Source organism: Canis lupus, chromosome 16, assembly GCF_003254725.2.
Source record: "Canis lupus dingo isolate Sandy chromosome 16, ASM325472v2, whole genome shotgun sequence".
Classification (NCBI taxonomy): Eukaryota; Metazoa; Chordata; class Mammalia; order Carnivora; family Canidae; genus Canis; species Canis lupus.
The window spans coordinates 52,723,428-52,742,869 of record NC_064258.1 but is presented as its reverse complement, the minus strand read 5'-3'; the positions used below and the strand labels follow the sequence as shown (position 1 = coordinate 52,742,869).

The 19,442-nt window shown below is 47.4% G+C and overlaps 1 protein-coding gene and 1 pseudogene across 2 annotated transcripts; both read left to right on the top strand.

Annotated features, from left to right (window-relative positions):
• The first annotated feature begins 698 nt into the window (after positions 1-698).
• LOC112651135 (creatine kinase B-type-like) lies at positions 699-1,492 on the top strand (annotated as a pseudogene).
• A 9,110-nt stretch (positions 1,493-10,602) lies between these two features.
• On the top strand, positions 10,603-14,814 carry LOC112651121 (ral guanine nucleotide dissociation stimulator-like). Of its 2 annotated transcripts, none has more exons than XM_049095049.1 (6): positions 10,603-10,780; positions 11,167-11,277; positions 11,881-12,074; positions 12,652-12,711; positions 13,671-13,783; positions 14,022-14,814. In XM_049095049.1, the coding sequence occupies exons 1-6, from the start codon at positions 10,643-10,645 to the stop codon at positions 14,561-14,563; spliced, it is 1,158 nt and encodes a 385-aa protein (XP_048951006.1). In that variant the 5' UTR covers positions 10,603-10,642; the 3' UTR covers positions 14,564-14,814. The 2 variants fall into 2 exon arrangements, with proteins under 2 accessions (XP_048951006.1, XP_048951005.1); XM_049095048.1 differs by having other exon boundaries at positions 13,590-13,783.
• Positions 14,815-19,442: the final 4,628 nt, after the last annotated feature.

Below are 19,442 nucleotides of genomic sequence, written 5' to 3'. Positions count from 1 at the left end.
AAATCTTTTCATTGGATACTACAAATACTCCTAAATCCATCTTAAAACCAGATGAAATAAAATTTGAAAATATTGTCTGGGAAAACTATAGTCACTCTTTCCCAAAGTGGAAGAGGTCACTTACCTTGACATTCATGTCCTCAGTAGAAGCAGACCCAGAGCCTCCCTCAATAACCAGGTCTCTCAAAGGAAGCCCATCTGCTGTTAGGTCTATAGGACATCACCATCCTCAGGTGAAGCAAGAACCAAATTCTCTCTATAAGAAATTATCTCCAAAAAAAAAAAAAAAATCATCTTCAGATTAAATCTCTGATTTGATCAAGTTCATATCAAGCAGTATTTTTATCCAGCAAGGCAATTATTCAACACAGAAGGAGAAATCAATGCACTTTCTGACACACTAAGACTGATTTCTTACCACCAGAAACCCAACTTTACCAAAGAAGCCTATAAAGGTATAACTTCAGAAAGAAGAAAAATTGATAATCCAAAAGACACTGGGATATAAGAGGGAAAGGTTCACAAACAACCGGTGAACAGGCTGTTGGCCTGCGCCGCGCCCGGAGCTGCAGCCAGACCGACTGCCCCTTCCCCGCCCGGGCACCTGCCACCTGCTGCCGCCCAGACCAGCATGGACAGCCTGGGCCACCCCTACATCGTGACCGTGGGCTGCGTGGCAGGCGACAGGGAGTCCTATGATGTGTGCAAGGAACTCTTTGACCCCATCCTCGAGGACTGGCCCAGCGGCCACAAGCCCAGCGACGAGCACAAGGCCAGACGCCCGCAGCATCTGGCACAGCGACAATAAGACCTTCCTGATGTGGATCAATGAGGAAGACCACCTGTGGGTCATCTCCATGCAGAAAGGGGGGCAACACGAAGGAGGTGTTCCCTCAGTTCTGCAAAGGCCTCACCCAGATGGAAACACTTTTCAAGTCAAAGAATTACGAATTCATGTGGACCCCTCACCTGGGCCACGTCCTCACCTGCCCATCCTACCTGGGCACAGGCCTGCAGGCAGGTGTGCACATCAAGCCGCCCCACCTGGGCAAGCATAAGAAGTTCCCGGAGGTGCTCAAGCGGCTGCGGCTTCAGAAACGAGGCACAGGTGGTGTGGACACAGCTGCTGTGGGGGGCCTCTTTGATGTCTTCAATGCAGACCGCCTGGGCTTCTCAGAGGTGGAGCTGGTACAGATGCTGGTGGATGGCGTGAAGCTGCTCATGGAGATGGACCAGCGGCTGGAGCAGGGCCAGGCCATCGATGACCTCGTGCCTGCCCAGAAGTGAGGCCCCAGCCCGCACCTGCCACCACCACCAGCCCCGCTGCTTCCTAACTTATTGCCCGGGCAGTGCCCACCATGCACCCCTCTGATGTTCGCTACTTGGCAGCTGAGCCCTTAGCCTCGCTGTAGAGACTTCTGTCGCCCTTGGTAGAGTTTATTTTTGTGATGGCTAAGATGCTGCTGATGATGAAATAAACTAGGGTTTCAGCCTGCAAAAAAAAACAACTGGTGAACACATAGGTCAAACTAAAATATTTTCTACCACAATAACAAACGTTATATTATACAGAATTAAGAAAAAGACATCTTTAAAACACAAGTTCACAACAGCCTAGGTCCAAGCATTGGTCCTGAGTATTTCATGCAAAATGGGCTGCAGAATTAAAATAAATTCAAGTAGAAAAAAAAAAAATAGTCATGATATATCCCGCAATGCAAGTAAAAGTTAAAACACCTGTCTTAGAAACAAACAACAAACAAGACTGTCCCTTGAGACACACCTAACTTTCACAGATGTGTTTTCTTCATTTCATATTCTCGAGAGTAAACTATACAGAATAGATTTTTCTTTTCATCCGCTCATTGCCGTTCATCAGTCTTGCTTCCCACCTTTCAGCGACCCTCACACTCTTCCCACAGATTGAGGAGAATGTTTCTCATGATGCCCTTTTCTACCTTTATGAATTACTTTTCTCTGCAAAGAAGATCATAGGTCCTACAAACACAATGTCTCATTCCAGCTGGAGCAGACCCTGCAGTGAAGTATCAGTTTTATCTTCCAGGTCAGCAGGATAAATATGAATAGAACAAGCTGTGTATTGTCTGCACAATATTGCTAGCTAGCTTTGCATTGCCAAAATTATTCTATCCAAAATAGCTTTCTTGGATGTCTTTGTCTTATCGCCAGTTACTGAATATTCCACACCAAAATTGAAAATGGCATAATTAAAAATGATTTAACGACAGAAAACACTCTATATACATATTTACATGGGTTAAATAGTATTGCAAATCACAAAACAATCCCTCATTACTTTCATCTGTAGCATAAGTTTAAAAAAGGGGGGGTTGGTCCTCCTCCCCATTGTTTTCTTTGTAGCCTCACATTGTAATTATTTGGATAAAAACAGAATCCAAGATGTAAATAAGTTTGTCAATTACACGTGCATAATTTTAAATTACCAGTAAGATTCCTGAGTAAAACAGTATTCACATGGCTTTATTTATCTTTTTTTTTTTCCAAATATTATGAAGGTTTGGGACATGAGGAAATAATTATTTAAATTCTTCTGGGAATCAGAATTGGTAGCTTATAAGTTTTAACTCAGTCCACAATCAACAACAACAACAACAAAAAATGTAGCTTAACCAAGTAAATGCTGAGCCTACAAAGGTAATGATTTTCAAAGCAGCTAGGAAAACCAGTCATTGGAATGAAGATTAAGAATTTTTTCCCTGGAGAGGGTCCCTGGTGTGCTATGATCAAATCACTCCCTGCCGCATTTGCACAACTCAGGAAGCACTACTGCCTCCTGAAGCCTAGGAGAGAAGGGACTCCAAGGACTTCACCCTGTGTGATTTGTGTTGCCCAGAGGTCAGAAGGTGAATCAGGAAGTTAAAGGGCAAAAAGGATGTATGGTGAAAACTCCGTGGCCATGGACTTAGCCTAGAACTTGTTGAGGTAAATACTAGGTGAGTGTTTCTCATAGACTAGATATTTTATCACGTAGGAGGAGAAAGAGTCAGTTGGGAGTCAACGTGACTTCTGTTTAAGAGTATTATCGGGGTACATGATAAGAATTAAGAATAGGGACGCCCGGGTGGCTCAGCGGTTTAACGCCGCCTTTAGCCCAGGGCATGATCCTGGAGACCCCGGATCAAGTCCCACATCAGGCTCCCTGCATGGAGCCTGTTTCTCCCTCTGCCCCTGTCTTAGCCTGTCTCTCTCTGTGTCTCTCATGAATAAATAAATAAAATCTTAAAAAAAAAAAAAAAAAAAGAATAAAAGTCTTTCTGCAGTGGGGGAGGAGCTCCTAAAAAACCCAGAATCTAACAGGGAGTAAGACTCAGGGGAGGGGTACCCGTTGCCCATATGGGGGTAGAGAGTCCAAGCAGGGGATCCCCAGAGACAGCAGGAGAACTTCGACTACACTACTAACTAGTGAAAACCAGCTAGAACAATCTGCCAGACGTAGAGAACACAAAGTCATCTCACAGCAGTGCCAGTTCAAGGAAGAATGTTGTCTAATACTCTCCCCCTTCCCTCTCCCTCTCTGTTGTCCACCTTAGGAGGTTTCGGGACAAAGTGAATGGAAAAGAGAACAGTGCCTGGCTATTCCTAGTCCCAGGCAATAGGCAATCTACCCGGAGCAATCCGGTATGTCACAATGGAGATTTAAATCAAATTCATAGTTATGATAATTATCAAGGACTGGGCTTTAATGATCAATTTCAATTTCAATCTCATATTCCATTTTGCGATTTAAAGTTAACCACAAGGCACCTCAAAGGTACAAAGAAGAATCACAGAACCCACCTAAATTTTTACTTAGCGGCAAAAGAATCCCTCCTCTCATTTAATAATGTTATAGGGATAGTAGGGGCAAGTAATAAACAGGGATATTAAAAAAAATCTTACAAGTCATGTCTGATTAGCATTTGGATGCCATTTGTATAAATGAATCATCTTTTCTTCCAAAGAAGGATAGGATGTATTTCAAACATTAGATCAACTTAGATTGAAACTGAAATGGGAAGGAAAACACTCATAGTTTTCTTTTCTTTCTCTCTTTTTTTATTTTTATTTTTTTTATGGTGCCCTCTCAGTATCACCATCTGGCATTTTTCCTGTGACAATTACTGGAGAAACAAGTGGCTCTTATCCCAGCAGTCAATGAAACACACAATAGATATTTAGAAGAAAGAGAATCGCCAATCACATGCAACACAGATGTCAGAAATGTAAAAGGGTTGGATAGAGTCTTCTTTTTTCTCAAAGTTTCACAAGGCAAACAACATATTTTGATCACCACCTACTTTTGAATACAGTGATTAATCTAAAGCAGATCTCTATGCCTTGGTGCTATTGACCTTCGGGGCTAGATAATACTTTGTGGTAGGGGCCACGCGCATTGTAGGATGGTTAGCAGTACCCCTGGCCTTTATCCATTACATTCTGGCACCTCTGTCTCGTTGCAACAACTGAAAATATCTCCAGACATTGTCAAATATCTCCCAGGCAGTGGAAGTATCCCGCTCCCCCACTGGTGAGTGAGAACCATTGGTGTAAAAACCAGCTTGCATGCACAAATTTTGGGTTGTAACCTATTTCTAACATACTTTATTATCACTAAACATTGAAAAATATCCATAGTACTCAAACACAAAATGCTATCTCTTCATAAATCCCAATTGGTAAGAATGGATATATTAGAACAGTGTTGAAAATTAGCAAATTTTGTTCCCCCAAATCTACCAGAACTCTTTGAAGGCACAAGTCTTTCTGCTACTATTAAAAATGTGTCATGAGGGATCCCTGGATGGCGCAGAGGTTTAGCGCCTGCCTTTGGCCCAAGTCGCGATCCTGGAGACCCGGGATCGAATCCCACTCGGGCTCCCGGTGCATGGAGCCTGTTTCTCCCTCTGCCTATGTCTCTGCCTCTCTCTCTCTCTCTCTATTTATGAAAGTCACAGAAATAAATAAAAATTTTTTAAAAAATGTGTCATGAAATTCGGAAAATACAGAATTACTTTTGTAAATTAATTTTTAATTGAAAATCTGATAAAACTTTATCTCAGCTTTGAGTCTCTAATATCACCCAAGAGCAGGAAAGTGTTGCTAATCCTAGTACAAATTTCTCAGGATAAAGCCCATTTTACCCCCAGATTACGTGAATGTCACCATAAAGGACATAGTTTTCCAGTTGCATTGTACTGGAATTCTTTTATATGCAGCCATAACAAAATAATCTCTTATGATAATCTGTTATTTTATTGCTTCATAAAAAATATTTTAGTTTCCTAAATATTGAAGATCCCAGTCATGGTATATAGAGAAAGTATCTTGAAGATACTTTGGTTCAAACTGAGTTTTCATTACTTTTTAGCAATATCCAGATGTTACATATTTTGTAATACATTAAACATCATTAAACATTTTTTTTAACCTTTAAAAATAATGTAGTCTTACAGGAGATAGACCAAGATGGCAGCATAGGAAAACCATGAACTCACTTCCTTCCATGGAAACGCCACATCTATAGCTACAAAAGTAACTCCCCCTGAAAAAGAACAGAATCACTCTCTAAACAGCTTCTTCCACAGCAGGGGATAAAAGGAGGCACACTGAGATGGCAGGAGAGGCAGAGACAAGGTCTCACCAAAACTTCCAACCCTACTGCAGTGACCTACAACAACAGGGAGGGATATCACTTCTTCCTGAGAAGTGAGGCATTTGTGCCCCATGTCAGGCTCTCCAGCCCTTGGGACATGTATCAGAGACACAAGGCCCTAAAAATGTCCGGCTTTGAAAACCAATGAGGCTTATAGCCAAGGGATCTGGGGTCTGTGGGGATCTGAGATACTTCTGAGAAGCTCACATGCAGATGCAGTCGTCCTGGGATGCAGCCCAAAGTCAGTTTCACTTACGGACAGTCATCCATGATGTGGAAGCAAATGATCCTCCTTGTGACGTAGCGTCAGTAGCCTAACACTTCATCACAATTCCTGTGTCACTCGCCTCCCTTCATCTTATGGTATAGACATTTTACCATCTCAAACCATCACAAGGAGAGTGAGTATAGCACAATAAGATACTGAGAGAAACAGATGACATTCACATAACTTATACTGTAGTAAATAGTTAAATATTTCATCTCTTACTGTGCCTAACTTATAAATTAAACCTTATCATAGGTATGTCTATAAAGGAAAAAATATATATATAGTTTTCAGGCATCTACTGGGGGCCTTGGGATATATCTCCCACAGATGGAGAGGCACTACTACCCAGGCTATTCATATATGAAACTCATGGTCATCACAAGGCAAAACCCTATAGAACATACACAGAAGAAAATGAGAAATAAATCTAAATATGACACTAAAGAAACCACAAGGGAAGAAAGCAAGGGAAGACGAAAGGAACTGAGAACTACAGAAATAGCCAGAAAGCAATCGACAAAGTGGCAGTAGGTAAATACCTATCAATAATTTCTTTGCACCTAAATGGACTAAATTCTCCAAAACGCAGAGAGCAACTAAATAGGTAAAAAGTCAAGACTCACCTATCTATCCCCTCTAAGAGACTCACCTCAGATATAAGGATACACACAGACTCAAAGTGACAGGAAAGGAAAAGATATTTCATACAAATGAAAAACAAAAAGAAAGGTAGGATAGATGCCTGACAAAATAGACTTTAAAACAAAGACTAGAGGGAGGGGGCAAGATGTCGGAAGAGTAGGGTCTCCAGGTCACCTGTCCCCACCCACTTACCTAGATAACTGTCAAATCATCCTGAAAACCTACAAATTCGGCCTGAGATTTAAAGAGAGAACAGCTGGAATGATAGAGTGAGAAGAGTTCGCACTTCTATGAAGGTAGGAAGATGGAAAAAAAAAAAAAAAGAGAGAGAGAAATAAAAAGCCTCCAAGGGGGAGGGGCCCTGCGAGGAGCCGAGCTAAGGCCCTGTGGCGAGTGCGCCCAGGACGGGGGAGGGCCCAGGCCCGGAGGAGCAGGAGCTGCACCAACCTTCCCGGACAGAAAGGCGCTGGCAGGGAGCTCGGGCAGGACCACAGGAGGGCAGGGATGCCCTCAGGCTCCCGGGGGCACTAACAGACAACTGTGCCCCGGCCGAGCTCCCTAAAGGGCTGCAGCGCTCGCCCCGTGGGGCCGGGAGCAGCTCGGAGGCCGCTCAGGGAGGACGGGGCTGCTGGAGGGGATGCGCGGCCCGGGAGCGATTGCAGAAGCGCAGGCCCCGGAGCCCAGGGCACCGAGGGACACAGCCCAGGATCCGGCGCTCCCCTCGGGACAGGCAGAGGCCAGGAGGACACAGGACAGCCAGGATGCTCCTACTGCCGGGTGGCCCCGAGCTCTGCAGATAAACCCAACCCTGGAGCATCCAGGCCCTTGCAGACTGAGACTCCATAGTTACTGCAGGAGCTGAATCCAGGGCTCCAGAGCTGGCCACCACCACTGTTGTAGTTCTTCCTGGGGCCTCAAAGGATAAACAACCCCCACTGGGCTTCACAGTGGCCTCACCAGATAAACAGGATAAACAGCTCCCCCTGAGCCCTGCACCAAGCAGGGGGCTGAGCAGCTCTCCCAAGTGCTCACACCTAAGAATCAGCACAGCAGGCCCTTCCCCCAGAAGATCAGCTAGAAGGTCAGGGGAAAAACAAATTATTGACCAAGCACCACTGGAAAGTTCCAGGGGAAGTCGAGGGATTTACAGTATATAGAATCAGAGGATACCTCCCTTGTTTTTTGTTTTCTGTTTGTTTCCCTCCCCACCTTTTTTCCTTCTTCTTTTTCTTTTTCTTTTCTTCTTTCTCCTTTTCCCATTACAACTTGTTGTTGGCCACTATGCACTGAGCAAACTGACTAGAAGGAAAAACTCACCTCAAAACAAAGAATCAGAAACAGTCCTCTCTCCCACAGAGTTACAAAATTTCGAATACAACTCAATGTCAGAAACCAATTCAGAAGCACAATTATAAAGCTACTGGTGGCTCTAGAAAAAAGCATAAAGGATTCAAGAGACTTCATGACTGCAGAATTTAGATCTAATCAGGCCGAAATTAAAAACCAATGAAATGAGATGCAATCCAAACTGGATGTCCTAAGGATGAGTGTTAACAAGGTAGAAGAATGAGTGAGTGACATAGAAGACAAGTGATGGCAAAGAGGGAAACTGAGGAAAAAAGAGAAAAACAAAAGATCGTGAGGATAAATTAAGGGAAATAAATGACAGCCTCAGGAAGAAAAATCTACATTTAATTGAGGTTCCTGAGGGTGCCAAATGGAACAGAGGTCCAGAATATGTATTTGAACAAATCATAGCCAAAAACTTTCCTAATCTGGGAAGGGAAACAGGCACTCAGATCTACAAAATGCAGAGATCGCCCCCCTAAAATCAATAACTGTTCAACACCTCAACATTTAATAGTGAAGCTTGCAAATTCCAAAGATAAAGAGAAGATCCTTAAAGCACCGAGAGACAAGAAATCTCTAACTTTTATGGGGAGAAATATTACATTAACAGCAGACCTCTCCACAGAGACCTGGCAGGCCAGAAAAGGATGGCAGGATATAGTCAGGGTCCTAAATGAGAAGAACCTGCAGCCAACAATACTTTATCCAGCAAGGCGCTCATTCAGAATAGCAGGAGAGATAAAGAGCTTCCAAGATAGGCAGAAACTGAATGAATATGTGACCACCAAGCTGGCTCTGCCAGAAATATTAAGGGGGACCCTGTAAAAGAAAGAGGAAGTCCAAGGGAACAATCCACAAAAACAGGGACTGAATAGGTATCATGATGACACTAAATCCATATCTTTCAATAGTTACTCTGAACGTGAATGGGCTTAATGACCCCATCAGAAGGTGCAGGGTTTCAGACTGGATAAAAAAGCAAGACTCATCTATTTGCTGTCTTCAAGAGACTCATTTTAGACATAAGGACACCTACAGCCTGAAAAAAAAAGGTTGGAGAACCATGTACCTTTCAAATCATCCCCAAAAGAAAGCAGGGGTAGCCATCCTTATATCAGATAAACTAAAGTTTATTCTGGAGACTGTAGTGAGAGATGAAAAGGGACACTATATCATACTTAAAGGATCTATCCAACAAGAGGACTTAACAATCATCAATATATATGCCCCGAATGTGGGAGCTGCCAAGTATATCAATCAATTAATAACCAAAGTTAAGACGTCAATGCCATTTACAATTGCACCCAAAAGCATAAGATACCTAGAAATCAACCTAACCAAAGAGGTAAAGGATCTATACCCTAAAAACTACAGACCACTTCCGAAACAAATTGAGCAAGACACAAAGAGATGGAACAACATTCCATGCTCATGGATTGGCAGAATTAATATTGTGAAAATGTCAATGTTACCCAGGGAAATTTACACGCTTAATGCAATCCCTATCAAAATACCATGGACTTTCTTCAGAGAGTTGAAATAAATCCTCTTAAGATTTGTGTGGAATCAGAAAACACCCCAAATAGCCAGGGGAATATTGAAAAAGAAAACCATAGCAGGGGGCATCACAATGCCAGATTTCAGGTTGTACTACAAAGCTGTGGTCATCAAGACAGTGTGGTCCTGGCACAGAAACAGACACATAGATCAGTGGAACAGAATAGAGAACCCAGAAGTGGACCCTGAACTTAATGGTCAAATAATACTCGATAAAGGAGGAAAGACTATCCATTGGAAGAAAGACGGTCTCTTCAATAAATGGTGCTGGGAAAATTGGACATCCACATGCAGAAGAAAGAAACTAGACCACTCTCTTCCACCAGACACAAAGATAAACTCAAAATGGATGAAAGATCTAAATGTGAGACAAGAGTCCATCCAAATCCTAGAGGAGAACACAGCAACACCCTTTTCAAACTTGGCCACAGCAACTTCTTGCAAGATACATCCATGAAGGCAAGAGAAACAAAAGCAAAAGTGAACTATTGGGACTTCATCAAGATGTAAAGCTTCTGCACAGCAAAGAAAACCAACAACAAAACTAAAAGGCAACCTAGGGAATGGGAGAAGATGTTTGCAAATGACCTATCAGATAAAGGCTCTTATCCAAAATCTACAAAGGACTTATCAAACTCAACACCCAAAAACCAAATAATCCATTTAAGAAATGGGCCCATGACAGAATAGACGTTCTTCCCAAGAAGACCTACAAATGGCGAACAGGCACATGGGAATACTCAACATCACACATCATCAGGGAAAAACAAACCAAAATCATGATGAAATCCCTTCTCACACCTGTCAGAATGTCTAAAATTAACAACACAGAAAACAACAGATGTTGGCAAGGTTACAGAGAAAGGGGAACCCTCTCATACTCTTGGGGGTCTGCAAACTGGTGCAACCACTCTGGAAAACACTGTGTGCACAGGCCATTGTCTGCAGGGAAGGGGGGGGTGCGTCTGCAGCCCCGAGCGCTGCCCCTGCAGCTTCCTCCAGGAGTGGGTCAGGGAGGGGGTCTCAGGCAGTGAGGTCACTGCCGTGTCACAGAGCCCAACAACACTTGGAACCCCCGTAACCAGGCACCCGCATCCAGTGCAGCCCCAGCTCAGGCTCACTTGGCTGGAGACATCTGCTACTGGAGGATGTTCTCTTGCTGCCTTCTCACCTCTGGGGGCTCTGGCTCCCAGGAACCCCAGGGGTGCGGCTTGTTCCAATGCTGTAGGCATTGGCTCCAGAATAAATACCAACGCATCCGGGCCTTTATCAGGAGGTGCCTTCCGGTAACACAGCACAGGCCAGGCCAGGCCCCCGGTGCCACCATCCTGGGAGCCCCATCCCCTCCTCCTCAGTTTCAGGGAACCAAGGATGTGTGAGCAGGTCCCATGCAGGCTGGGGGACCCTGCAGGGCAGCTGGTTCCCCGGGGATCCCTTCAGGGTCACCCTCATGTCATGGTGGGCAGGGGGGAAACAGGGTTCCTGAGGTCCTCTACCCGCCCCAGAGTCACTCCGAGGCCCTGCAGCCGCATCCCTTTGGTCTCCCCGGGGGCGGTGGGTGCGGCCTGCACTGTGGGGTGTCTGGGTGGAGGCAGCTGGGGGTGCGGCCCAGCCGAGGGGCCAGACCGGGTGCTGAGGCCTCCTGCCTGGCTGCCGGGCACTGTCTCCACAGAGCTCCACCCGGGTCGTGGGGTGCGAGCAGGACGAAGGGGTCGTCTGCCCCACCGCCTCCAGGAGCAGGGAGGTGCCCTGCGCAGCTACCAGAGGTCAGCGCGGGCTCAGGGTGAGTGCAGGGGCTGGGCCCCCCGACACCCGGGCCCTGATGCGGCAGGAAGGGCCCCGGTTCCCAGAAGCCAGCCTGCTACCCCCTGGGCCCCCTGACACTCCTGCTCCCACATGAGTCTGGATCCCCCCCTCCCCACACCTGCCCCCATGGCCCTGCCCCTGCCTGGGCCAGATGCAGAGTCCCTGCGCACAGATGTGTGGGAACATCAGAATAGAGCCCTCAGGGGAGGCCTGGTCGCCCGGGGGTTAGCGCCTGCCTTCCCCCAGGCCCTGACCCCGCAGGCCCGGGATCGAGCCCCGCCTGGGCTCCCTGCACGGGCTGCTTCTCCCTCCCTCTGTGTGGCTGCCTCTCTCGGTCTCTCTGTCTGTGTCTCTTGAGGTCCTTGTACTGATCCAAATATTTTGAACATTTATCCTCTGAGATTGTTTCTCTATTGCATAGTTGGTCCTGTTTGTGTAAGAGACAGGCAGGGAGCTTGAGCGGGAGAGGGAGCCCCAGCTCCTCAAGCCCACGGGGCCCCAGCGCAGGGCCTGCCGGGGCGGGATCCCAGGTCTCCTGGCGGCTCCCTGCAGGCTGCACGTCCCCTCTGTCCCACCTCAGGGTGCAGGGGCCTCGGCCTGGATGGGGAATCAGATCGCCCCGACGAAGTCCAGCCGGACGGAGCTGCTGGAGCTCGAAGTCCGACAACTACTGCCCGCCTTGCTGTCCAGGGACGTCATCTCCATTTTCACCTTTTTGGATGGCTATCGTACATTCGCCACCACGGACGAGGTGCTGGACCTGCTGTTCACCGAGTGAGCACCTGCCCCTCCGCAGCCCAGGGCTGGGCCACCTGCTGCTGGGGAGGCTGGGGATGGTGTGAGCTTCCCGGCCTCGGGCTGCTCCCCCGCCTGGAGCAGGGTCCCCCAGGGCCTAGCGGGGTCCTGGAGGGCAGCCCCGGGGCCTGGCCTGTTGCGGGTCGGCCAGAGGGGCTGTGCCTGTGCTCAGCAGCCGTCCTCCTCCCCGTGACCAGGCCTGTGCCTCCCCCACCACCCCTCTGTCACCAGGTTCCTGAGTGGCCTGTTTCCCCATTGAAAGGGAGGTTTGAGAGTCCATCGGGGGTCTGTGTCCTGGGGCAGCCAGACAGGGGGACCCCGGGACCCCCCAAGCCCACTAGGATATTGGCCATGGGCCTGGCCGGAGCCCTTTCATGCTCAAGCCTTCAGGAGGCCCCAGCAGGTGCGGGTGCTTCTCCGGGAGCTGCCTGTGGCCCAACACACAGAGCTGACGGCCCCCGGGGCTCCGGCCTAGTCGGGGTCAGAGGGTGACAGCCCCCATGATGAGATGTCGCGTCCCCAGCACGATTCATGGGATGTCCCCGCCCTCCTCTAGATATGGGTACATCGTAGCTGCGTGTGGTGATAACGACTCAGTCCTGCAGCGCTGGAAACTGTGAGTGACTCCGGCTCCTGCAGGAGGGCCTTCCTTCTCCAGGAGGGCAGTGAGGGGGCTGTGGGGCGGGGGGGCTGCACCCTCACCCCACACATCTGCAATTCCCGTGACAGGGTAAAGGTCTAAGGCCCCTTCAGGAAAAGAGTGAAGTAGAGTGGTGGATGGGGTGCGGGTTTGGTGGGAGAGCACTGGGACCCCTAAGGAGACCTTCTCCATGCCCCCCCAACCCTCTCTCTGCCAGAGGGGGTGGGGAGCATCGCACTCTCCAATCTGGTACAGCTGCCCCGGGGGTACAGCAGGTGCCCAGGAGGGCCGGTGAGGGCTCCCGGACCAGGCAGCCCCCGCCCCGTGGGAGATGGGAGATTAGAGTCAGTGGAAGGACACCCCCGGGGGCCCCTCGGGAGGGAGGCAGCCCAGAGCCACAGGAGGGAAGGTGGCGGTCCTGGGCGGCTCCTGGCAAGGCCTGGCAGGACACAGAGCCCGAGCCCTCCTGGCTTGGAGCTTCCCAGAGCGACAGTGTGTGCAGTGAGGGCAATGACAGGCCAGACGCCCCCCGTCCCCGGACGCCTGCCGGTGGACTCAAGGGGCAGGTGGGCAGGGACCAGGCTGAGGAGGGAGCCCCGCTTCCCCAGGAGAGACGCTGATGGTCACCCCGCTGGGCCTGGGCTCCCCGCACAGAGGCTGCATCCCAGCCCCTCCTCGGGGAGCAGGCCTGTGGCAGGCAGGACCGCCAGGTGGCAGGGGCACGAAGAGCAGGACTGGCCTCCGATAGCCCCACGCGGGAGTCTGGGGCCCCGGGTCCTGCAGGGCTTCCCCGGGACACCTGCATGTGACAGAGCCCTGTCTTCTGACGCCTGTGCCCGCCTGTCCCTCCCCAGGGCCATATCCTGCATGATGGAAATATGGCTGGATTATTATCGGGACGACTTTTGTCAGCTCCCAGCATTTCCCTCCCTTAGGAAACTTCTACAATTCCTAAGTCACCACCTGCCAGGCTCAGACGTGGAAGTCCGGGCCCGGCGTTACCTCAGGCAATTCAGACGCCTCCATGCAGCGGAGCGAGAGGCTGGGGGTGAGGAGGACTGGGGGTGGCCGAGCTGGGGACAGGTGGGGCCCCCAGATCCAGCCTCCATGCAGCTGGGCCGGGAGCAGGGGGTGGGCTCACACCCTACCCCATGGGCTGCAGCCTGGGGACACCTCCCAGGGCTCTTGCCCTCACACACCGGGAGTGGTGGGAAGAGTGGCCTTGACTTGGGAGGGACGTGGACAGTCCGTCCTGGTGGTGATACTTTGTCTTCTTGGATCTACAGCTTCGGCCCGAGGAAGACACCGTGAACCTGCTCTGGAGCGCGCCCCAGCTTGGACCGTGGGGCCTGCTGCCCCGTCGGGGCCTGAAGGGATCGAGGCCATCCTGGATGCTGGTGCTGAGGACTCGGCCCGCACTGAGGCGCCTGCTGGGGAGGCGAAGCCCCTGCAGATAGTGGTCACTGCTCTAGTTCACTGCTCTGCCCTGCAGAAGCCCCCTGGAGTCAGAGCCCTGGAGGAGGAGGAGGCGCCAACCCCTGCTCTCGAGGTCATGGATGTGCCCGAGCCGCCTCCTAACTTGATGGAGCAACCAGCCTCAGTGCCGGAGAAACCCGTTGAACCACCCAAAGAGTCTGCCCCAGCTCCAACCGTGGAGCCTGGGGAAGGTCCAGGGTCTGAGGGGATAGTGGCTGCTGGAGATGAGGACCTGGTCAAGGCAGAGATGCTGGCTCCTGAGGTGAAGGTGGTGCACGTGCTGGTCGAACCTATGGTTCCCTGCCCTGATGAGGAGGAGCCACCTGCTCCCATGGCCACCCCGGAGGAGTAGGCCCTGGTGCCTGCAATCGGGGTCCCTAGAGGGCCAGACCTGCCACCTGCCTCCGGAACAACCAGCTTGGACCCGTTAGCAGCCCCCTGACCACCTAGGGAGCCCGCCCCGGCTCCCACCACGGGGTCGTGATGGCTGCAGCCCAACAGAGGCTTGGCCCTCCCCCGTTATTTCACTGTTTCTATATTTTGAGTTTTTCTTTAACCTGTATAATAGCTTATAGAGTTTTATTGCAATAAAAGATAAGTTAACCTCACAAAAAATTGACTCTGATGCTTTTAAATTACACATCTTGGTACTTTAGGTCCATTCACAGTTTCGCAGGCCCGGAGCCCAGGGCACCGGGGGACAGAGCCGAGGATCCGGGGTTCCCCCGGGACAGGCAGAGGCCGGGAGGACACAGGACAGCCAGGTCACTCCTGCAGCCAGTCCCAGAGTTGTGCAGATCGTGCCCCTACCCCGGAGCACCCAGACCCCTGCGCACTGGGAGTTGCAGTAGTTACTGTGGGAGCTGACTCCAGGGCTGGACAGCTGGCCGCCGCCACTGTGGTTGTCCCTGCTGGTGTCACCCTGTACCTGGGCCTGAGCAGGGGCCTCACAGGATAAAGAATCCCACTGAACTGTAGACCTGGCAGAGGGCTGGGCAGCTCCCCCAGGTGCACACACCTGAGAATCAGCACAGCAGGCCCCTCCCCCAGAAGACCAGTTAGAAGGTCAGTTGGAAATGCAAGTTATTGACCAAGCACCATTGGAAAGTTCCAGGGGAAGTCGAGGGATTTACAGTATATAGAATCAGAGGATACTCCCTTTGTTCTTTCTTTCCTGTTTGTTTCTGTTGTTTCCGCACCCCCTTTTTTATTCTTTTTTACTTTGTTCTTTCTGTTTTTCTCCTTTTTCCAGTACAACATGTTGTTGGCCACTCTGCACTGAGCAAACTGACTAGAAGGAAAAACTCACCTCAAAACAAAGAATCAGAAACAGTCCTCTCTCCCACAGAGTTACAAAATTTCGAATACAATTCAATGTCAGAAAGCCAATTCACAAGCACAATCATAAAGCTACTGGTGGCTCTAGAAAAAAGCATAAAGGATTCAAGAGACTTCATGACTACAGATTTAGATCTAATCAGGCCGAAATTAAAAATCAATTAAATGAGATGCAATCCAAACTGGAGGTCTTGACGACGAGGGTTAACGAGGTAGAAGAATGAGTGAGTGACATAGAAGACAAGTGGATGGCAAGGATGGAAACTGAGGAAAAAAGAGAAAGACAATTAAAAGACCATGAGGATAGGTTAAGGGAAATAAATGACATCTCAGAAGGAAAAATCTACGTTTAATTGAGGTTCCCGAGGGCGCCAAAAGGGACAGAGGACCAGAAAGTGTATTTGAACAAATCATAGCTGAGAACTTCCCTAACTTGGGAAGAGAAACAGGCATTCAGATCCAGGAGATAGAGAGATTCCCCCTAAAATCCATAAAAATCGTCAATACCTCGACATTTAATAGTGAAGCTTGCAAATTCCAAACTAAAGAGAAGATCCTTAAAGCAGCAAGAGAGAAGAAATCCCTGACTTTTATGGGGAGAAGCATTAGGACAACAGCAGACCTCTCCACAGAGACCTGGCAGGTGAGAAAGCGTCAGCAGGATGTAGTCAGGGTCCTAAATGAGAAGAACCTGCAGCCCAGAATACTTTATCCAGCAAGGCTCTCATTCAGAATAGCAGGAGAGATAAAGAGCTTCCAAGATAGGCAGAAACTGAAAGAATATGTGACCACCAAGCTGGCTCTGCCAGAAATATTAAGGGGGACCCTGTAAAAGAAAGAGGAAGTCCAAGGGAACAATCCACAAAAACAGGGACTGAATAGGTGTCATGATGACACTAAATCCATATCTTTCAATAGTTACTCTGAACGTGAAAGGCTTAATGACCCCATCAGAAGGCGCAGGGTTTCAGACTGGATAAAAAAGCAAGACTCATCTATTTGCTGTCTTCAAGAGACTCATTTTAGACATAAGGACACCTACGGCCTGAAAATAAAAGGTTGGAGAACCATGGACCATTCAAATGGTCCTCAAAAGAAAGCAGGGGTAGACATCCTTATATCAGAGAAATTAAAGTGTGTCCCAAAGACTGAAGTAAGAGATGAAGAGGGACACTATATCATACTTAAAGGATCTATCCAACAAGAGGACCTAACAATCATGAATATTTATGCCCCGAATGCGGGAGCCACCAAGTATATCAATCAATTAATAACCAAAGTTAAGACATACATAGATAATAATACACTTATACTTGGTGACTTCAATCTAGCTCTTTCTATACTCAATAGGTCTTCTAAGCACAACATCTCCAAAGAAACAAGAGCTTTAAATGCTACACTGGACCAGATGGATTTCACAGATATCTACAGAACTTTACATCCAAACGCAACTGAATACACATTCTTCTCAAGTGCACATGGAGCTTTCTCCAGAATAGACCACATACTGGGTCACACATCAGGTCTTAACCTATACCAAAGATTGGGATCGTCCCCTGCATAGTTTCAGACCATAATGCTTTGAAACTAGAACTATATCGCAAGAAGTTTGAAAGGATTTCAAACACGTCGGGGTTAAGGACCATGCTGTAAAAGATGAAAGGGTCAACCAGATAATCAGGGAAGAATTAAAAAGATTCATGGAAACTAATGAGAATGAAAATGCAACCGTTCAAAATCTTTCGGATGCAGCAAAAGCAGTCCTGAGGGGGAAATACATTGCAACACAAGCATCCGTCCAAAAACTGGAGAGAACCCAAATACGAAAGCAAACCTCGCACCCAAAGGAGCTGGAGACAAAACAGCAAATAGAACCTACACCCAGCAGAAGAAGAGAGTTAATAAGGATTCGAGCAGAACTCAACGAAATGGAGACCAGAAGAACTGTGGAACAGATCCACAAAACCAGGAGTTGGTTCTTTGAAAGAATTAATAAGATAGATAAAGCATTAGCCAGCCTTATTAAAAAGAAGACAGAAAAGACTCAAATTAATAATTCATGAATGAGAAAGGAGAGATCAGCACCAACACCAAGGAAATGCAAAAGATTTATAAAACTTAGGATGAGCAGCTATATGCCAATAAATTAGGCAATCTAGAAGAAATGGACAGATTTCTGGAAAGCCAGAAACTACCAAAACTGGAACAGGAAGAAACAGAAAATCTGAACAGGCCGATAACCAGGGAGGAAATTGAAGCAGTCATCAAAAACCTCCCAAGACACAAGAGTCCAGGGCCAGATGGCTTCCCAGGGGAATTCTATCAAACGATTAAAGAAGAAACCATACCTATTCTACTAAAGCTGTTCTGAAAGATAGAAAGAGATGGAGTACTTCCAAACTCGTTCTATGAGGCCAGCATCACCTTAATCCCAAACCAGACAAAGACCCCACCAAAAAGGAGAATTAGAGACCAATATCCCTGAGGAACACAGATGCAAACATTCTCAACGAGATACCAGCCAATAGGATCCAACAGTACATTAAGAAGATTATTGACCATGACCAAGTGGGATTTATCCCCGGGATGCAAGGCTGGTTCAACACTCGTAAAGCAATCAATGTGATTGATCAGATCATCAAGAGAAAAAACAAGAACCTTATGATTCTAATATATACATATATACACACATATATGTATGTATATATATACACACACTATGTATCTATTTCTATATATCTATATATCTTTTATTTAAGATTTTTAGTTATTTATTCATGAGAGACACAGAGAGAGAGCGAGAGGCAGAGACACAGGCAGAGGGAGAAGCAGGCTCCATGCAGGGAGCCTGACATGGGACTCCATCCCGGGACTCCAGGATCACGTCCTGGACCAAAGGCAGGTGCTAAACCACCAAGCCACCCAGGGATCCCCATATCTTTATTTTTAAATATTTTATGTATTTATTCATGAGAGACACAGAGAGACAGGCAGAGACCTAGGCAGAGAGAGAAGCAGCTCCATGCAGGGAGCCCGATGTGGGACTTGATCCCAGGACTCCAGGACCATGCCCTGGGCCAAAGGCAGGCGCTAAACCGCTGAGGCATCCAGGGATCCCCCACATCTTCTTTCTCTCTTATCAGTTGATGGACACTTAGACTGCTTCCATAATTTGGCTGTTGTAGATAATGCTGCTATAAACATCAGGGTGCATGTGTATTTTGGAACTAGTATTTTTGTATCATTTAATACCTAATAGTGCCATTGCTAGTTCATAGTCATTCTGTTTTTAAGTTTTTGAGGACACTTCCATAACATATCCATTTTTGAAGCTATTACAATTAATTAAAAATTTTTAAGAACCAATTTTAAAAAATAATCATACTGACTGGACAGTGTTATAGTAAAGTACTGAAAGTTGAGTCATCTTAATGCCTCAGAAATATTTATTTATAATCATGTATATACAAAGACACATAATTGCAAATGCATCCTTTCTATTGCTCATTGCATTCCCCACTGGTGACTACATAAAATATTTAATAATTAATATTTAATTAATTTCATTTAATTTACACAAACCATAATATACAAAAAAACTGGTAGTGGTGTTATATTATATAAGTTTGTATTGTTGCCTTCCATATAAGATGAGAGAACAAATAAAGTCTACAGCTAACAATGTACAAGTGTACAGTGAACTTTGAGTGCTCATCAATATGTATCCAGAATAAATTCAGAGAATGAAGAAAAATTAACCAATAAAATTAATTCCAACTTATTGTTACAATAATTTAATTATAAGTTTTAGGTGATAGAAGTGATTTATACATATCATAAAAAACCTGGAAAATCTTGAAAAAAAGAGAATAATAACAGTCACCTCAAAATGC